This window comes from Moschus berezovskii, chromosome 13 (assembly GCF_049115385.1).
Source record: "Moschus berezovskii isolate FMDL1 chromosome 13, NW_MosBer_1.0, whole genome shotgun sequence".
Classification (NCBI taxonomy): domain Eukaryota; kingdom Metazoa; phylum Chordata; class Mammalia; order Artiodactyla; family Moschidae; genus Moschus; species Moschus berezovskii.
Genome location: NC_142472.1, coordinates 62,747,851 through 62,767,818, shown reverse-complemented (window position 1 = coordinate 62,767,818; position 19,968 = coordinate 62,747,851). Strand labels below are relative to the sequence as shown.

The 19,968-nt window shown below is 38.6% G+C and overlaps 1 protein-coding gene across 3 annotated transcripts in view; it reads left to right on the top strand.

The window, feature by feature from the left end:
- The window catches only part of TRPC4 (transient receptor potential cation channel subfamily C member 4), a 209,905-nt gene that overhangs the window by 175,025 nt on the left and 14,912 nt on the right, over nt 1–19,968 (top strand). For all 3 annotated transcript variants that reach the window (XM_055426213.2, XM_055426211.2, XM_088842727.1), the window contains 3 exons: nt 2,486–2,799; nt 10,801–10,996; nt 13,762–13,956. In XM_055426213.2, the coding sequence (XP_055282188.1) occupies nt 2,486–2,799; nt 10,801–10,996; nt 13,762–13,956 (705 nt within the window). The remainder of the gene's footprint in view (nt 1–2,485; nt 2,800–10,800; nt 10,997–13,761; nt 13,957–19,968) is intronic.

The window sequence follows — 19,968 nt, the reverse complement described above, 5'->3', positions numbered from 1 at the left end:
AGGTGTAAACATGAACGTATTCACATAGCATTGTTTCTCATCATTTATCCAGAGTGCCGGACCCTGAAACAGTCTTGGATAATCATACAGGGGCAGAAACTAGCATCTCATTTGCAAAATGGAAACCATTCTCTTATGATTTTGCAAGCCCCAGCTGAGAGAATTTGCTAAGAAGGATTCTAAAGTACAGTAAGTCAATAGCAGAGCTGGAGTTAGTGACCATGTGACGTTGGATTTTACATCCTACTGGCTCAAACGGGCTGTGATGCCTAGAACAAGGAATGACATCTCCACTAGATTCAGTAACATCAAAGGATACTTTGAGCTTGAACAACATATAATCTCTATTCATTGCCAGTCTCAGCGCCAGATAGAATGTGTCACTTTCTCTTCTTTATTCCCACAGCAGTTTGTGTTCATCTCTCAGAGCATTTTTATTATAATTATCTGTTCCTTTCATCCTCATTTTTCCATGCATGAATACTTGATGGGATAAAATGTCTCTTGACCACCTATGACCTGCAAGGTATTGTGTTAAATGTGGTGAGAAATTCCAAGAAAACAGTTACATCTTTAAGAATGCTTATTGTTTAGTATTCAGTACATCTTGAGGTATGGTCCTCAGCCATATAAGTTAAAAGAGAGAGCGATGATTAGCCATCAACAGAAGGGTAGATATTCTCTACTAAAATATGTGTGTCTTTCAAGAGAATGAGAAAAGGAAAGTTAATGTTATCTTAGTCTTTGAAGGAAAACCTGGCATAAAATACAGGGTGGCGGGAAGGAACTGGAGAGAATTAGGTGAGGTTTGATACTGCAAACTGTTACTCTAATACTCATTACAATGAATCAAAAATCTTAATTTTTTTCCCCTGTATCTTCAGTCCTTAGCTATTATGCTGAAGCCATGCATGGGAATGCTTAAGAAGAGTTATCAGGATTTAAAAATAGAAAATAATTTCCTTCTAGTTCAAACTTGATTGTTTTAAATTGTCACTCAAGCAGGCATCTGAGTATTGAACAAAATCAAGAACTTCTGATGTATTTTCTCCCCAAGGAGATTTTAAAAAATACTATCTATTACTTTCAAGAGAATTAATTGACATTTGTAAAGGTCTTTGATATAAAATGCAATATAAAAAGAACAGAAATATTCTGATGGTACTCATAAAGAAGTAATTTTTTTCCCTACATGATCATTAGGGAAAAAATGCAATTGTCTAGACAGTTTTAGTGATATATATGAAAAAGAGAATGTAACTTACTGTTCAGTTCTTATACAGGTATAACAATGGATGTTCATAATGTAGCATTTCAACATGTATTTGACCTTTTCTTGATAAGGATACAAATCTACTTTAAGATTACAAGGGATAAATTTCAACGTGCTTTTTCTATAGCCTGATATCAAAATAGTTCAAAGCGGACATTTTAATCATACTTTAAAAATAACTGCTGGTCAAAGTTTAATATAGCAAATATTTTTCTCAAATCAAATGTTTTATCTAATTAGGGAATGTTCAAACAAATATCACACTTTCTACACATGAAATATTAAAATCAGCAATCCATTGACTGCCTGAATTATTCCAACTTAGGTTTTATGTACATTTAGGCTATAACAGTGGAGAACGCAATGGCAGTCCACTCCAGAACTCTTGCCTGGAAAATCCCATGGAGGGAGGAGCCTAGTAAGCTGCAGTCCATGGGGTCGCTAAGAGTTGGACATGACTGAGCAACTTCACTTTCACTTTTCACTTTCATGTATTGGAGAAGGAAATAGCAACCCACTCCAGTGTTCTTGCCTGGAGAATCCCAGGGACGGGGGAGCCTGGTGGGCTGCCGTCTATGGGGTCGCACAGAGTCGGACACGACTGAAGCGACTTAGCAGCAGCAGCAGCAGGCTATAACAGATACAAACTATTAATGGTGATGCCCACATTAGTCATTACTACGTCCACAGCCACTACTTTCACTCATTTATATGTCATTTGTGTCCAACATGGATACCTCTGAAATAGGCAAATATGTCAAATATGGCAAGTGAAGTCATTGATTTTTTTCAAAGTGTAGCAGTTTTCCTTTATAATGTAGTTTTCTTTTTTATTATATCTTTATTTTTCCCAATATAAAATCAGACTGTTTTTTTTTTCCTATATAACATGTTCCTTTTCTTTTTTTAATAGTTCTATTGCAAAGATCAAGGACAGATGTAATTCACAGATTAGCAAAGACTACAAACGACAAGGACAGACTAGGAAGGTCACTTTGATTAAAGCTCATCCCTTATAAGTTCCTTTAGTAAATTTCTTATTTTTGTGTAGATTAGAAGTGCTGCCACCTTCTTGGAATACATCAACTTCCTGCTAATAGGTTGTGGTGCTAAAACTACCTGAAAAAAATCACCCTGGCCTGAGCTTGACAGATTTGTATGCATGTGTTTGTTTCATATTTTATTTTCTCCTCATTTCTCTCTTTTCTCCAGTACAGTGCTCTTAATCCACGTGACTCTTGGGACATGTGGCACCCCACGCTGGTGGCTGAAGCTTTGTTTGCTATTGCAAATATATTCAGTTCCCTGCGTCTGATCTCACTGTTCACTGCAAATTCTCACCTGGGGCCTCTGCAAATATCTCTGGGAAGAATGCTCCTGGACATCTTGAAGTTTCTGTTCATCTACTGCCTTGTGCTGCTAGCGTTTGCCAATGGCCTAAATCAGTTGTACTTCTATTACGAAGAAACAAAAGGGTTAAGCTGCAAAGGCATACGATGTGAAAAGCAGAATAACGCCTTTTCAACGTAAGTCTCGGACTTTTCTCTTGGAAATGTCGGTAGAATTTAAAGGGTATTACATTTTGAAATTGAACCATGACAAGTGGTTGCAAAGAAACACTGTGCTCGGTGGGGAAAACAGAGATATCTAGTACATCTAAGTTTTAGTAAAATGGTCTTTTCTTTTAAATGAGCTCATATAAAAGATAGCTATGTATACTGTTTTAAAATGTGGAACAGAGTGAAATTACCTGGTGGCTCAGTGGTTAGGGCTCCATGTTTCCATAACAGGGGCCATGGCTTCGATCCCTGGACAGGGAACTAAAATATCACATGTCGTGTGGCACCACCAAAAAAAAAAAAAAAAAGCCCAACAACAACAGCAACAACAAAAACATTGCTGAGAGAAATTAGAGAAGACCTAAATAAATGGAGGGGCTTCCCTGATACCTCAGTTGGTGAAGAATCCACCTGCAATGCAGGAGACCCAGGTTTGATTCCTGGGTCGGGAAGATCCCCTGGAGAAAGGGATAGGCTACCCACTCTAGTATTTTTGGGCTTCCCTTGTGGCTCAGCTGGTAAAAAATCTGCCTACAACGTGGGAGACCTGGTTTTGATCCCTGGGTTGGGAAGATCCCCTGGAGAAAGGAAAGGTTACCCACTGCAGTATTCTGGCCTAGAGAATTCCATGGACTGTATAGTCCATGAGGTCGCAAAGAGTCGGACACAAGTGAGTGACTTTCACATCAAATAAATGGAGAAATATATTTAAAAAATATAAAATGTGGAGTAGAAAGGAACCTGTATCTAGTGACAGCTTACAAACACATTAACAGAATTTATGGAAAACCAATCATGGAAGAAAATCCAAATGCTTTTCAATCTTTGCTCAGATGTTTTCCAGGTACTGAAATCCCTTCACGTGTCTCTGTTATTCTCAGGTTCCCTAACCCAAAGTCTAAACATGGGGAAGTAACTCAAACTAGAGACCTCAGGCTAACCTAGGCCATGATTCTGATGCACATAAAACTCTCTGTGCCCTTACAGCTGATGAGCATCTGGTCTTGTCTGATGTCAAGCTTCTGTAATTCTCACAATCAGGCTTGCTGACAGCACATGTTCATGGCCACAGTGTTTCAGGCTCACATAGTCCTAATACGTGCCCATGTCTACTTCCTTCCCACTGTGATAATCAGTGAATTAGCAGATGAATTAGGAAGTTAGGTGATCTTTCTCTCCACAGTAATCACATGAACACATGGTCATTTGGTAGATGCCTTTGAAAGTCATATGGCCATTCATTGGCCATTCTAGAATTTTATGTAATCTAAAAGAGTGCAATAATTTCTCCAGTGGGAGGAAATCAGTAACGTCCCATAAGCTAAATTACTTTTGGTTAAAATAGTCTTTTTGGCTCAGTTCTGTATTTGTTTTATCTGTGATCCCAGTATTTAAAACCCCACTTTACTCCATCAACATCTGATTATTTGCACATAAGTTTTCATTGCAGTCTTAGCTGCCTCAAATCCATTCAGAGATAGATCTGACACAAACCACGAATCATAAAGAAAACAAAAAGTCATCCCAGCTCCACCTTGTCACTTCATCACTTGCTCCAGCTTCTTTATTCTCCTGAGCTTAAGCAATTTCTCCAGTCCGACCAGTTTGCCCTGCTTTGTCATCTTCCTCGTGCTCTTTTCTCACCAGTTCAGTAGTGATTCATTGAAACTCCTTGCAGAACATCCTGGTGATGAATGGCTTTGGACTGTGTCTCAGTTTTAATATCAGAACTTGTCTTTCTCCACTCACTTATGATCCTAGACTTGGCAATCTGCCCCTGGCAACAAGGATAAGAAATTCACAGTCGTAGATCCCACCAACCTCTCCGCTTCTTAGACTCAAATTCTGCCTGTAACAAAGTTCCTGGATGTTGTCTGCCTGCTGATGGGCCTCCTGGATTTCTGATGGAAATAGAGACCCTTTTTCCATGCTCCATCTTTCACAACTCCCTAGTTACTCTGTACTGTGTGCTCCGATACAGACTGCTTGCTAAGAATACCCTGTTGATATTTGCAGCCACATCTTTCTGATTCCATGCTTTGTCTTCCAGAAAAAAGTTCCACACAGCCCCTAGAACTGAATTTCCTCCTCTGGTCTTCTTTAATTCAAAACATCTATGGTTTGAAGATCCAACCCATTTTCAGACATCTTGTTCATCTGCAGTTAGCAGTTCAGTTCAGTTCAGTCACTCAGTCGTGTCCGACTCTCCACGACCCCATGAATCACAGCACGCCAGGCCTCCCTGTCCATCACCAACTCCCGGTGTTCACTCAAACTCATGTCCATCGAGTCAGTGATGCCATCCAGCCATCTCATTCTCTGTCGTCCCCTTCTCCTCCCGCCCCTAATCCCTCCCAGCATCAGACTCTTTTCCAGTGAGACAACTCGTCGCATGAGGTGGCCAAAGTATTGCAGTTTCAGCTTTAGCGTCAGTCCTTCCAATGAACACCCAGGACTGATCTCCTTTAGAATGGACTGGTTGGATCTCCTTGCAGTCCAAGGGACTCTCAAGAGTCTTCTCCAGCACCACAGTTCAAAAGCATCAATTCTTCGGCGATCAGCTTTCTTCACAGTCCAACTCTCACACCCATACATGACCACGGGAAAAACCATAGCCTTGACTAGACGGACCTTGGTTGGCAAAGTAATGTCTCTGCTTTTTAATATGCTATCTAGGTTGGTCATAACTTTCCTTCCAAGGAGTAAGCGTCTTTTAATTTCCTGGCTGCAATCAGCATCTGCAGTGATTTTGGAGCCCCAAAAAATAAAGTCTGACAAGGGTTCTACCTAATCCATCCTAATTTATGATCCATGAGATTCTCAGAAATGTTTGCCCTGTTACTGGTTTTGCGGTAAATGCTAACGTGTGTTGTTTGTGCTTATGTTTAGTCGTTCAGTTGTGTCTGACTCTCTGTGACCCCACAGAGAGGCCCCATTCTCTGTGAACTATAACCCACCCGGCTCCTCTATCCATGGAATTTTCCAGGCAAGTATACTGGAGTGGGTTGCCATTTTCTTCTCCAGAGGATCTTCCCGACCCAGGGATCAAACTTGCGTCTCCTGCATATCCTGCATTGACAGATGTTTTACCACTCTGCCACGTGGGAAGCCCCAAATGTTTACATATTGTGAGCTAATTTAAATGTGTGTCTAGGAACAATATGGCTAGAGAATCTGATGCAAAATATTTAATATAAATTTTATTCTAAAATCAAACATGTTAAATAACTTGGCTTATGTATTATTTTAGCATATACTGACCAATGATTTTTCTCTATTACCATGAAAAGCAACCAATAAGTGCATATCAGTCAAATATTATAGGTCCAAATCATTCAACACCAGTAAATCAGGTGTTCTACCCGAATTTTTCCCCTGATAGCAGATGGTAAATCTGCAAACAACAAATTATTTTTGTTCAAAGTTACAAAGAGTAACTAGTATGGTTTAGTTTTATTTTGGCCATGCTTCATGGCATGCATGATCATAGTTTCCCAACCAGAGACTGAACCCAAGTCCCATGCATTGTAAGGTGGATTCTTAACCACTGGACCACCAGGGAAGTCCCACAATGATTGCTTTTCAATATTAATCTGCCTTACCCTTCGACCCTGTTCAGTATCTCTGCAAAAACTCATCTGATAGATTTGGCCTTACGTGTCTTAAGAGACAACTTCTGTATTTAGTTCATACCACTAGCACAGACCTTTCTCCCTAAGACCTGTAAGTCCAACTGTCTTTTGAACAGCTCTTCATACAAATGTCCTAAACATTGAAACCCAATCAAAGAAAACTCATGAGAGTCTCTCAAAACATTTTTCTTCCTCCCCCTCAACTCCTTTTCTTAGTCAATGCTATCACAACCCATCCAGATCCTTCAATCAAAAACTAGATCCCTCCGTCCCCTCACCCCCGCCACGTACAGTCAGTCTGCAAGTGTCTACTCCTGCTCTTTTTCATCTCGGGCACTCTTCCCTTGCTCACTCCCTCTGCTTAAATCCAAGTTCTCTGGCCCCTGTCCCTGCCTTCCTTGATATGTCTTCTGTCCCATTGCCTGCATGATCTTTCTAAACCAAAATCTTGACGCTCTTGTATTTAAAATATCTCAATAGTTTCTTGTTCCTTATTGGATTCAGTCAGAATTCTTAGCTTGACATACCGAGTCCTCAGTGACCTGCCCCTGGCTTCCTTTTTTAGCTTCATCTTTTCTCAATTCACCAGTAACACATTACTCTTCAACATTTTCTAATGGGTTAAGCTGTCCCTAAAAAGGTCACACTATTCTCTCATCTCAGAATGCTCTTGTTCTGTCCTCTTGGCGAAGTTTTATTCTGGATTCCAAAACCCATCTCAGATGTACCTTTTCCGGATGCCTTTCTGATCCCCTCCTGACCGTGAGCTCCCAGTGGGAACAGACTGTGATCTGCCTTCTGTGTCTCTCCATGCATTTGCCCACCAGCAAGGGAGTCCTTCTTCTACTCCTTTAATGGTTCCAGCTTGTTTTCTCTCTGATGTGGGTAGAACTGCTGCTGTTGCTCCTGCTAAGTCGCTTCAGTCGTGTCCAACTCTATGCGACCCCATAGACAGCAGCCCACCAGGTTCTCCAGGCAAGAACACTGGATTGCTACATGTTGCTAAAACACACCAAATGTTTAGTCACTGAAAGTACTCTGCATACAATTTTAAATCAATAGTCTCTGGGTAAGAGGAGCTCTATCTTATGAATACAGAGGCATGGACTTCGTGACAGATATTTTCTCACTGAGAAAAAAGCCATTAATGTCGATTGGAGATGCATTCCTGATAACTAGAACTGGCCAACTGAGGTCATACTTTGTTTTAATATACTTTATTTCTTATAGACTAGGAATGAAACAAGTCAGATGTCTTGTATTTATGCTTCCTCATTGGTTTCATCTCAAAGAATAGAGGAAAATTCAGCTGTGGAATACATGACTTTTTTTTTCCCACTTGTTCTCTTTTTCTTGTTATAAGTATTTAACTGGGGAGCAAGCTGGTTTTAGGAATTGAGAAATAGCCTCAAGAAGCAAGAGACAAAATAGTACCTTTAGGATGGCAATGCTATAGAAGTTGCCAGATTTTAGTCTTTAACCAAGATGTCATGCTAACTGTGCTTTGATTAAATGTGGCATTATCCTGGAAAGCTCTCTGTGCTTATCTTTCCATAAAATTAGGAAAATATTGTCCTATAATGGCAATCTGAAATGTGATGTATCTAATGGCTCATCAGTTTATGGGCAATGTTGCTATCAATAATTATGAAAGCAGTTTTACAAACAATGGTTTTGAAATATTAACTTAGATTGATTTTTTAATTCATGCAATATGAAAAGAATTAACTAAGAAATACCAGTGTCCTGATACCAGGGTCTTGATTCATCTAAAAGTACATATATTTTGGTTAAGTGGAACTATTCTGCAAATCTTACTTCTGATTCATTCAACTGAAAAAATGAAAATAAAAATAAGAATGAAATTCAGAATTAATCATAAAATGTCATCTTACTTTGAATTTTCTTGTTTTCAAATTTTAATTAAATATGTAAATGTTTTGCCAAAGAGTCTGCTAATATCCTAATGATGAATAGTTCTTATTGAGGTAGAAGAAAATCAGAATTATTCAACCATTACAATCCCTTTACTCTATATCCCTTTTTTATTTGAATATTTAGAAAAGTAACTGCTATGAGATTTATGTGGCAACATTTTATACAATTAATTATATCATTCATGTAACTTTTCTCTGAACAGCTATTGAGGTTAGGGAAAAACCAGTTGAATTATACTTGTACATTCACAGTGAGAATGTACATTGTTTAAGAAGAAAGAACATCATTTTGCATTGAAGCCAATGACACTGTCATTAATCTTAGAAACTGTCCTTAAAGCTACTGAAAATAAAGAACTCATGGCCTTGGGTCAATTCTGAAAGTTTTCAAAGAATAACTTCTAGTGGCCTTTGTCTGAGGCCAAAGAATTATATTAAACTTTCCCTGATATTGTTAGAATCTGACATCTGATTGTCCTTTGCAAGTATGGCAGAAACCAACACAATATTATAAAGCAATTATCCTCCAGTTAAAAATAAATTTAAAAAAGAAACGGTGCAAAAATGAATCACAAAACCTGTGAATAAACCTTAAGTGTCAACTGTATTAAACAATTATATATGCAGTTTAAAAATAGGATAGAATTATAATAAATGATACTTTTTCAAAAATTAAAAAAAAATTATATATGGTGAACTCTTCCCAATGTACATACCGGTTGACAAAACAAGGTCTGATTGAGGTTGATCACATTAAAATTTTTAAGATAATTTGCCCCACTGAGAGTTGAACAGCCCTAGCAAAATAATGCAATAAGGAACCATTACATTTCCTATCTTATAATTAAAATTTTATTACACAATTAAACATATGAAATGGTTTATGTAAAAAAAAAAATTCAGAAAAGAAATCCTGAACACCAATTAAGGCACCCTTAGTGGGATTATCCTGGTTATCCAGAGAAGAAATCCATAGATAAGTAATAGGAGTCTGGTACAAGAATCTGGCACAGGATTATATCCATTAGATTCTCCGAGCAAGGGGTGACCTTAGCAAGAGCTGGACCTTGAAATGTTTTACTCTGAGAATCTATATTAACATGACTCAGTTACTCCACATTACTCTCTTCAGGGTTTACTTATTACCTGGCTTATGTATTCTCTATTCTGTTTCTTAGTGTGTGCTGTCTCAAAACTTTGGCTTTCTCATAATTCCAGGGATCCTGGTTCTGCATTGTAACTTCTGTCATTTCAGCGCCTTTTAACATCTACCTCATTCTCTTGCTATTTCTAAGACAAAACTTTCACAGAGAGGAGATCTGATAGTTTAAACTCATCTTTGCATGTCAACCATACCACAGTCCACTGGCCTCATGTGAATTTGCTCTCCTTGGAGCACTTGACCACTGAAATCCTGCCTCCTTGGTCACCATGCCAGGCATAAGATACTTTTTGCTTTTGTTTTCACAATGTAACTACAGTCTTTTTTAACCATTTCTCAAAGACTCTTAAGAGTTCTATTGTCTTTTATTATATTAAGGTGTTATAATGATCCTACTGAAACAATTATTCATTTGAGTTCCGACACGCTTCATCTTTTTCCATTTTTGGAGTAAATTTTTAAAAAAATTTTAAATGCTCCCTGAAATATTAAAAAATAGCCAAATTCATTATCTGAGCATTCAGAGACATCTTGTCATCTTACAGGATTTACTCTGTGCAACTTTAATTGTAAATGTGGAAATCCATAGTGATAACACTATTTTAGTCCTTTTATAATCAAAAAGGAAAAATCAGGTAAAAGTACTTATATTTTTCAAAGACTAAGCCTAAGGATCTATAATTTATTAACTGTCACTCAGTGCCTTGGGACAGAGGTTTGCAAACTTGTTATGAAAAGGACAGGTAGTACATATTTTAGGCTTTGTAGGCCATCTGTTCTCTGTTATAATTGGTCACCTCTGCCATGTAACAGAAAAGAAACTGTAGACAGTGGATAAATGAGTTGGTATGGGTGTGTGCTTCAATAAAACTTTATTTATGCACATTGAAATGTGAATTCATTTAAAATTTTCACATCATGAAATATCACTCTTCTTTTGATTTTTTTCTGACCATTTGAAAAAGTAAAACCAATTCTTAACTCAAGGCCATACAGAAACAGGCTGCAGGTCTGATTTGTCATCACTAGTCCAGGAAACTAAATAACTTTCAAAGCTCTAGGGAAAATTGGGTACACATTTGCAGAGTATAAGGAAACAGTATTCTTGGATTCTTTTTATTAAGTTTATTTTAAATTAATCAAATATAACCTAATAGTAATCATATTCTATCATCCAATCTTACTGTATAATGGTTCTATTAATATAGTTATTAATGTCATTTTATCTTTATTCCAGGTTATTTGAGACACTCCAGTCCCTGTTTTGGTCAATATTTGGGCTCATCAACTTATATGTGACCAATGTCAAAGCACAGCACGAATTCACCGAGTTTGTTGGTGCCACCATGTTTGGGACATACAACGTCATCTCTCTGGTTGTCCTGCTTAACATGTTAATAGCTATGATGAATAATTCTTACCAACTTATTGCTGTAAGTTGAATCACTCCCCTCCTAGAATGTGTTGTTAGCTATACTCCACCCTATTATAATTGGTAATACAATCTGTAACTGCTATGAGTGAAACAAATCAGAATTATAAATAGTCAATGTGATGTTTATAAGCACTATTACCATACTTGGCTATATATTAATTTAATTTTTCATATTACATGTGATTATACTAAATCTAACCTGCAAGGCAGTCACTGGCTATGACAAGCAGTAGGTGAGGTATGGGCTATGAACAGGCAACTCATCTCTATATAACGCCCTTTGGGCTTTGCATTGTCTCTGACCATCTAATCTACAATTTTCATAAAAGCAAACTCATACCAGCTTTGCAAGGTACAAGTGCTAACCCAGAGAGGAGTCTGAGTGAAAAAGCGCAGGATTTTGTTTCTTAAAGCCCAGAAAAAAGTCATTGAGGAGTAACACTGAATGCTGCAGCAGAATATACAATGCCATATGTGTTTATTTGAAACTCTAGAGTGCAAACAGCCTAGTTTGTTTATTCATTCATTCAATAAAATCTTATTAAGCTCATATTCTGTTGCCAGGTATGGTCCTAGGAACTAGAAATACTGCAATGAATAAGAACAACAAAGCCCTTTATCCCTTTGAACTTGCATACTAGTGATCTGCATCTGTGGCCATTAGAAACAGTGATAGAACAAATCTGTATTGGAATATATATCTTAAGACTTAAATATGTATCTTAAGACTTTCATATGTATACTTTAGACAAATAGCACCTTATAAGAATAATTATAGTTTGCCCGTTTACTCCATAAATAACTGCAATTATATTGCATCTTTGAATCTATTGCTAATTCTCTGGCAATAATGTCATTATTGTTATTTTGAGAAACAGCACTCCTAATTTTAATTAAACTCTCTTTATGGAAGCAAGACCCCTGTCACAGATGAAAAACTGCCTAAGACATTAAGAATAAATGAATTGTATTTACGGATTCCCAGACTGAAGTACTCCCACTGAATATACTTAGGCCCATGGCTTTCCAGGTGGTGCAGTGGTAAAGAATCCACCTGCCAATGGAGGAGATGAAGGAGAAGTGAGTTTGAACCCTGGGTTGTGAAGACCCCCTGGAGAAAGATATGGCAACTCCAATATTCTTGCCTGGGAAATCCAATGGACACAGGAGCCTGGAGGGCTGTAGTCCATGAGGTCACAGACAGTAGGACACAACTTAGCGACTAAGCAATAACAATGGGAGGATAAGTGGCAGAGGTGAATTTAGTCATCAGTAGCCTGGAACTTTCTTCAGTTTTTCCAATCACTAGATAGTCTAATATTGTTATAGACCGTTTCAGAATCCCAAGCCTTGAACTAAGGAAGAGTCTGCTTTGTGACCACAGTAACAGAACATATTGAGGTCAGGATAATCCTTAACTTGTGACTTCCTGGGAATGAGAAGGAGCAGAAGCTACTCACAGGCCAACATTTGTTTTATGACCTGAAGCCAATTTTACTCATTTCCATTCTCCATGGCTACAGCAAACAGTATCTACTTCCCTTCATTAATGTTTGTTTGGAAAGATAGGGAAGGAGATAGGAATGAGAGAGAAGAAACAAAGGGAGGGAAGCTGCAGCTTCTGTGGATTTATCTATCCATTCATCCAATCAGATGTCTGCTAAGAAACAATGAAGACCATGCATTTTCTAGACATGGTGAAGCCCGTTGAAAGCACGATCTGTCCAGTGTCTAGACTAAAATCCACATTATTCAGGGTAGAAATATATGCAAATAATGTATGCACTCATCAGCACACAGCAATTTAGGAATATTAGAGTGAAGTATAGTCTAATTTTTCCTACTCTAAAACTCAAGGGCTTTAAAAATAATATTGGGTTGGCCAAAAAGTTCACTCGGATTCTTCAATGGCATCATGCGAGAAAACCCTAGCAAACTTTTTGGCCAACCCAATATTAACGGGTTAAGATGATCTATTTTGAATTTGTCTGTATGCCCAGTTTCTGCCACCTCCTACTTTCCAGATTTTCTGCTTAAATAAGATTTGTGGCTAATTTAAGAGGAGACTGACTGCCCCATATCTAATTGTCACAAATGTTCCTAAGTTTTTCCAGGCAATTAACAAAGTGGAATCATTAATAAACAATCAGGGGGAATGCCTCAGGCTTGTGGGTAGTCACTAGACATACTCTTATCTGGTACTGTTTGGCCAAGGTTATGTCAAGCTTCAGTGCTGTGTCAAAGGCCTGTTGTACATTTGAGGAACTGCTGAGTTTATGCCTGTTGCCTAAAGGTGGATAAGGTTTATTCAAATGGAAACATATCAAGTAAGACTTTTCCTGAAAACAACAGAAGTATGAGCCGTGGGCATCTACCTAGGCAAGGTGTCAAGGCCTTGGAAGACATAAAGCCCTGCTTGAGGCTAGAATCTAATGAAACTGAGCTAATGTAAGCCTACAAGCATGAGAAATGATGATTCATCTTCAGGTCATTCATCTCCAGTCTCTTTAACATGGAATTATTTTAGCTGTCTGTTTCCTGGAAGAGGGAAGGATGAAAAGTGACAAGAGAATTGTGACTCCTTTTTAGACTAAGCCATTGTCTAAAGTGTTTAGATGACTATCTCTGGGAGTCAGCCTTGTTTTTATAGGTGATTTAATTAATGTTCCAAGAGCCACTCCAAAGTCAGGCTACAGGCTGTCTGTGAGGTTTATTTCACCTTATTAAGAAACCTGTCAGCACTTGTCATTTTCTCCTGTTCAGGACCATGCGGATATAGAATGGAAATTTGCTAGAACAAAGCTTTGGATGAGTTATTTTGAAGAAGGAGGTACCCTTCCTACCCCCTTCAATGTCATCCCGAGTCCCAAGTCTCTCTGGTACCTGATCAAATGGATATGGACACACCTGTGCAAGAAAAAGATGAGAAGAAAGCCAGAAAGTTTTGGAACGATAGGGGTAAGACCACAGGCTGTTGGTATTACTGTTTTGTGTGTGTGTGCACTTGAGTACGTTTGCATTCTTTACTGAATATGTTTGCATTTTAGCCTTTTTGTTCTCATTGGTTGCAGTTACTGTGTCTAAGGGGCTTCCCTGGTGGCTCAGCAGTAAAGAATCTGCATGCAATACAGGAGACACGGGGACAGAAGTTCAATTCCTGGGTCAGGGAAGATCCCCTGAGTAGAAAATGACAACCCATTTCAGTATTCTTGCCTGGGAAATCCCATGGACAGAGGAGCCTCGCAGGCTACAATCCATGGGGTCGCAAAGAGTTGGACATGACTGAGTGACTAAAAATAACAACATTATGTCTCAGAAACTGCCTGATTAACTATGGTTCACTATGGTTTAACAAACCCATTTCCTCCACTGAGGGTGGTCACTGTTGTTTTAATATGAACCACATTGTACATAGGCTTTACCTAGACCCAACAGTCAAGGTTTGGGAAACTAGCCCATTAATTTCTAGTTCTATTCAGAATTATAACCTTGGGTTACTTTCAGCATGACTGATTCATTGTTGTTTCTCTGGATTATAAGGGAATTTTCTGTTTCAATCACCTCATATTCTCACTGCCTAACAGACACCCCTGCACAGAACACAGAATGCTTGACAAAAAGTTCTCACTTCAGTGACTGAACAACTATTATAACTTAAAAATGCTGTGCCATGTTCAAGCGCAGTGATTTCAGAATCTGTTCAATTGCTCAACATTTTGTTTCTACCTCCAGTTATATTCAATACCAGGAAGTTGTGTTTGTAAAAAATATTAGGACTATGCAGAGCCGTGCCCCTGTTATACTGGAAGATTATACTTCCCTAAGGACATTTCTTTCATATTGGAAAGCAAGAGCTCAAACAACTCCCAACAGAAAAGGTGTGGATTTAAACTTTTCCAACCAAACCACTGACATAAGTCATTCTTCATTTCTTTCTTACTCAGTTTCCTCATTTTCAAAGTTCTCATAGTGATGTTTTAGAAATTGATACAGTAGCATTCAGTAGTCACTCTATTCTCAGAGAAATTGCGTTGGAGGTATTCTAATATGCCCTTCTGTTAGAATTATCAAGTTATTTAATTGAAGAATTAACTCATTTTTAATTTTATTTAACTGAGTTTGTGACTGCTAGTTATGACCTTGGTGATCCTTCTTACTGATGAACTTCATTGCCCACCAGGCATTGTTCTCAGCATCGAACGGTGCTTTCTTTCCTGAAAGTGGCATCGATTGTCCTGTCATCTCAGTAACAGTTCTAATTCTAAAGAGAAATTGACAGGCAAGGGAGTAAAGCAAACGGGTAGTTAGAGGCAGTTATAGTCTTTCCTAGAAACCATCACTCCATGAACTTGGAATTTGGGCATCTGTCTGATCTTGGAAATGGAAGTCAGATTATGATGAAGCCTTATCTTGCAATCCTCATACTAATTTATAGATTTTTATCACTGATTTTAGAGAGAGCAAAATTATTTTATTCCAAGTGTTTGATTTTTGTCTTAAAAATAAGTTCAATTTATTGAAAAATACGGTTGTAAAATAAATATAATGATTTGGATTTAACAAGCAATTACTGTACATTTTCCACATACCAGGAGATGAGTTAGGAATTAGAGGTTGGCAGAGGTATACAAATGTATGGTTTCCATTCTTGAGGGCGTCGATTTTAATGTGAGAGATACAGTGTGAGAATATCTTACTATAATAGGTGTTACGTGACATATTTAACATGACCATGTAGTTATATCCAAGATGCCATGAGAACAGCATGGGAAGTAATTCATGTTTTCCCTAAGAAAAACAGAAAAAGATTTCAGAAATGCCAAACTCTGGCTTCCTCCCTTCCGTGTCAAAATATACTTGTCCTTTTTCTCATGTTATTCTTGAAATTGGTAAGAAATTGATTTAATCAGTCCCCGAAAATATATTAATTATTAGTACTATCTTATAATGCTTTCTCTCATAGGAGTACTTCAACTGAAGAAGACTTTCTGGGACCCAAAATAAAGCCATACACAAAAGAAATTTGTCTTTAATATTTTAACTTTAGGCGATAGCAGGAGGAATCTTGGGTTTTAAGATGCCATGGAACTTGCAACAAAATACAGGGCCCTGCTCTAATATTTTAAGAGATCCATCTGTGCAGCCACCAAAATAATGGAGGACCACTCTAAGAATCTGACTTCCAGCTCTCTCTCCCGTCCCCCAGAATCCTCCCACTGTTGACATATTTTTAGGATTACATCACCATCATTTCTTAGATGCAAAGAGGAGCTTAACATTGACTTGGGCTTTCCTATGAAAGCAGTGATTCAAAAGGTAAATGGCATAAGTTAAAGAACGTTCTTCTCTATATACATTCCTGATCAGAAAAGCTCATTTCTATTTCTGTCTCTATCTCTAAATTTGAATATTTTGATCCAAGTTGATGCACAGCAAGGTAATTCACAATTAATTGTGACCTCGAATCATTCCTTTTTCCTTAGCCATGTAGTTCCCTAACTTTTGGTAATGGATACCCTGTACTTTGGGAATTTATGACAAGACTACATCCATATTGTGAGCTGTCTCTCTTTTCTCCATTCTCATCCTGTCTTCAATCCTGCCTCTTCTCTGCTCAGCTGAGGCTTTGGACAAGCACCAACCTAATCAAACTCAATGCTATACATTTACTCTTTATCTAGACTGCACTTCCAGAAGGAGAAGAACATATCTTGGTTTTTGTACTCTTGAGTTGAGTTTTAAACATTTAGATATTAGATGAAAATAGATCATATATATTATTTGTAAAGAAAAGCATAAGATAAATAAATAGGAAATTAATAAAGTTATGATATTAATGGAGGAGTTAATGGTAAAGAGTCCACCTGCAGTGCAGGAAACCTGGGTTCCATCCCTGGGTCAGGAAGATCCCCTGGAGAAGGAAATGGCAACCCACTCCAGTATTCTTGCCTAGAAAATCCCATGGACAGAGGAGCCTGGCGGGCTACAGTCCATGGGGTTGCAAAGAGTCAGAAGCGGTTGAACACAGCACAGAGCTAAATGAGAAAGTAATTCCAAAAGGGAGTGCTGTGAATTCATTTCAGTTTGGTTAATCCACCTGATAGTCCATTGTGTAGACAGATGAAGATGAGGAGATAGACACATCCATTAACTGAACGGTGACATTGAAGTACTGTTGGCAGTCACTTTGTATAACAAAGGCACAGCTTAGAAGATTGCTTGACATTTCAGAGGGACCTTAGAAATCAATTAGCTCAACTATTTCCTTTTAGAAAAAAGCTCTTTTACCTTGGGCAGTGTTTTAGGTGGCAGAGCCGGGAAAAAAATTGGGTCTTAGTGTCAATGTTCCCATAAGCTTTCCATCACCCTCTCTTGCTTTCCGAGGAACTCTGATGACCTTGCACAATACCTTCCATGCGTGTCCATCTTTTGATTTCTCTCAACAGCTTTTGCAGATCCCACCGTTTGTCTTTTAGATTCCCTTCTCCCAAAGCCCTTGGTTAACAGGCTGGACTAACTTCCACTCTTATTTCTTGGTTCACATTTTTGAATCAGAATTTTGAAGCTGACTGGGTGGTAGAGTTTATACATTCTCAGAGGCATTTTCTCGAAACCGTCCCACTTGTGAGTTGCATACTCTTATAACCAGCAGCCACATGAATGTCATCCTGTTGCTCCCTCCCTTGAGGCATGAAGCCCCTGCATGCTCTGAGGGTTACTGATTGGCCATGGTCTAGGAGTCCATCATTAGTGATCTGATCTTGAGATTTCTGGCCTCTAGGTGATGCTGATATTACAACTAGCCCTGAAAACACATTAATTTTTCTTGTTTTTTATCTTTGGACTTCCTTTTATGGGTGACTGGAAGTTCCAGGTAAATTAGCCTTTCATTTGGAATGTTTTATGGGAGAAAGCAGAAACGAAGCAGAAATTCATTGAGCAACACTTGAATTGTGGAAAGCAAGCCCAGGAAGGAGAGATGCCTTGTTTCTGGGAAATCCTGAAAATCCCACAGAGGAGGCAGCCTATTGAAAGTATAATCATAAATTAAGCAACATTTTATAGCTTCTGGCTTTATAGTATAGGTTTTTCTCTTACTAGTCAAATTTTAACACATTTTATCAGCAAATACCCTTCTCGGTGTTAAAACACTGTTTCTCAAATTTTAGTGTGTCCTAGAATCATCAGAAATTTCCATTTTAACAAGCACTTCCAGCTTGTAACTTTAATTAGATATTCCTGTTTAAAAAAGCACTGGCATCTAGCTCAGCTTTTTAAACTAAAAGCCATTGTTTGAATTGGTTGTCCAAGAGGTCTAGATCACTTAATTCAAGCAAAAAGATATTAGAGCAATAAGCTTCTTCAGGGTTTCAGTTCAGTTCAGTTCAGTTCAGTCTTGTCCAACTCTTTGCGACCCCATGAACCACAGCACGCCAGGCCTCCCTGTCCATCACCAACTCCCAGAGTTCACTCAAACTCATGTCCATCGAGTTGGTGATGCCATCCAGCCATCGCATTCTCTGTCGTCCCCGTCTCCTCCCACCCCCAATCCCTCCCAGCATCAGACTCTTTTCCAGTGAGTCAACTCATCGCATGAGGTGGCCAAAGTATTGGAGTTTCAGCTTTACCATCAGTCCTTCCAATGAACACCCAGGATTGATCTCCTTTAGAATGGACTGATTGGATCTCCTTGCAGTGCAAGGGACTCTCAAGAGTCTTCTCCAGCACCACAGTTCAAAAGCATCAATTCTTCGGCGATCAGCTTTCTTCACAGTCCAACTCTCACATCCATACATGACCACAGGAAAAACCATAGCCTTGACTAGACGGACCTTGGTTGGCAAAGTAATGTCTCTGCTTTTTAAATTGCTGTCTAGGTTGGTCATAATTTTCCTTCCAAGGAGTAAGCGTCTTTTTATTTCATGGCTGCAATCAGCATCTGCAGTGATTTTGGAGCCCCCAAAAATAAAGTCTGACACTGTTTCCACTGTTTCCCCATCTATTTGCCATGAAGTGATGGGACCAGATGCCATGATCTTCGTTTTCTGAATGTTGAGCTTCAAGCCAACCTTTTCACTCTCCTCTTTCACTTTCTTCAAGAGGCCTTTGAGTTCCACTTCACTTTCTGCCATAAGAGTGGTGTCATCTGCATATCTGAGGTTATTGATATTTCTCCCAGCAATCTTGATTCCAGCTTGTGCTTCTTACAGCCCAGCGTTCCTCATGATGTACTCTGCATATAAGTTAAATAAGCAGGGTGACAATATGCAACCTTGACATACTCCTTTTCCTATTTGGAACCAGTCTGTTTTTCCATGACCAGTTCTAACTGTTGCTTCCTGACTTGCATACAGGTTTCTCAAGAGGCAGGTCAGGTGGTCTGGTATTCCCATCTCTTTCAGAATTTTCTACAGTTTATTGTGACCCACACAGTCAAAGGCTTTGGCATAGTCAATGAAGTAGAAATAGATGTTTTTCTGGAAGTCTCTTGCTTTCTCCATGATCCAGCGGATGTTGGCAATTTGATCTCTGGTGCCTCTGCCTTTTCTAAAACCTGCTTGAACATCTGGAAGTTCACGGTTCACATATTGCTGAAGCCTGGCTTGGAGAATTTTGAGCATGACTTTACTAGTGTGTGAGATGAGTGCAATTGTGCGGTAGTTTGAGCATTCTTTGGCATTCCCTTTCTTTGGGATTGGAATGAAGATTGACTTTTCCAATCCTGTGGCCACTGCTGAGTTTTCCAAATTTGCTGGCATATTGAGTGCAGCACTTTCACAGCATCATCTTTCAGGATTTGAAATAGCTCAATTGGAATTCCATCACCTGCACTAGCTTTGTTTGTAGTGATGCTCTCTAAGGCCCACTTGATATCACATTCCAAGATGTCTGGTTCCAGGTGAGTGATCACGCCATCATGATTATCTTCGTCGTGAAGATCTTTTTTGTATAGTTCTTCTGTGTATTCTT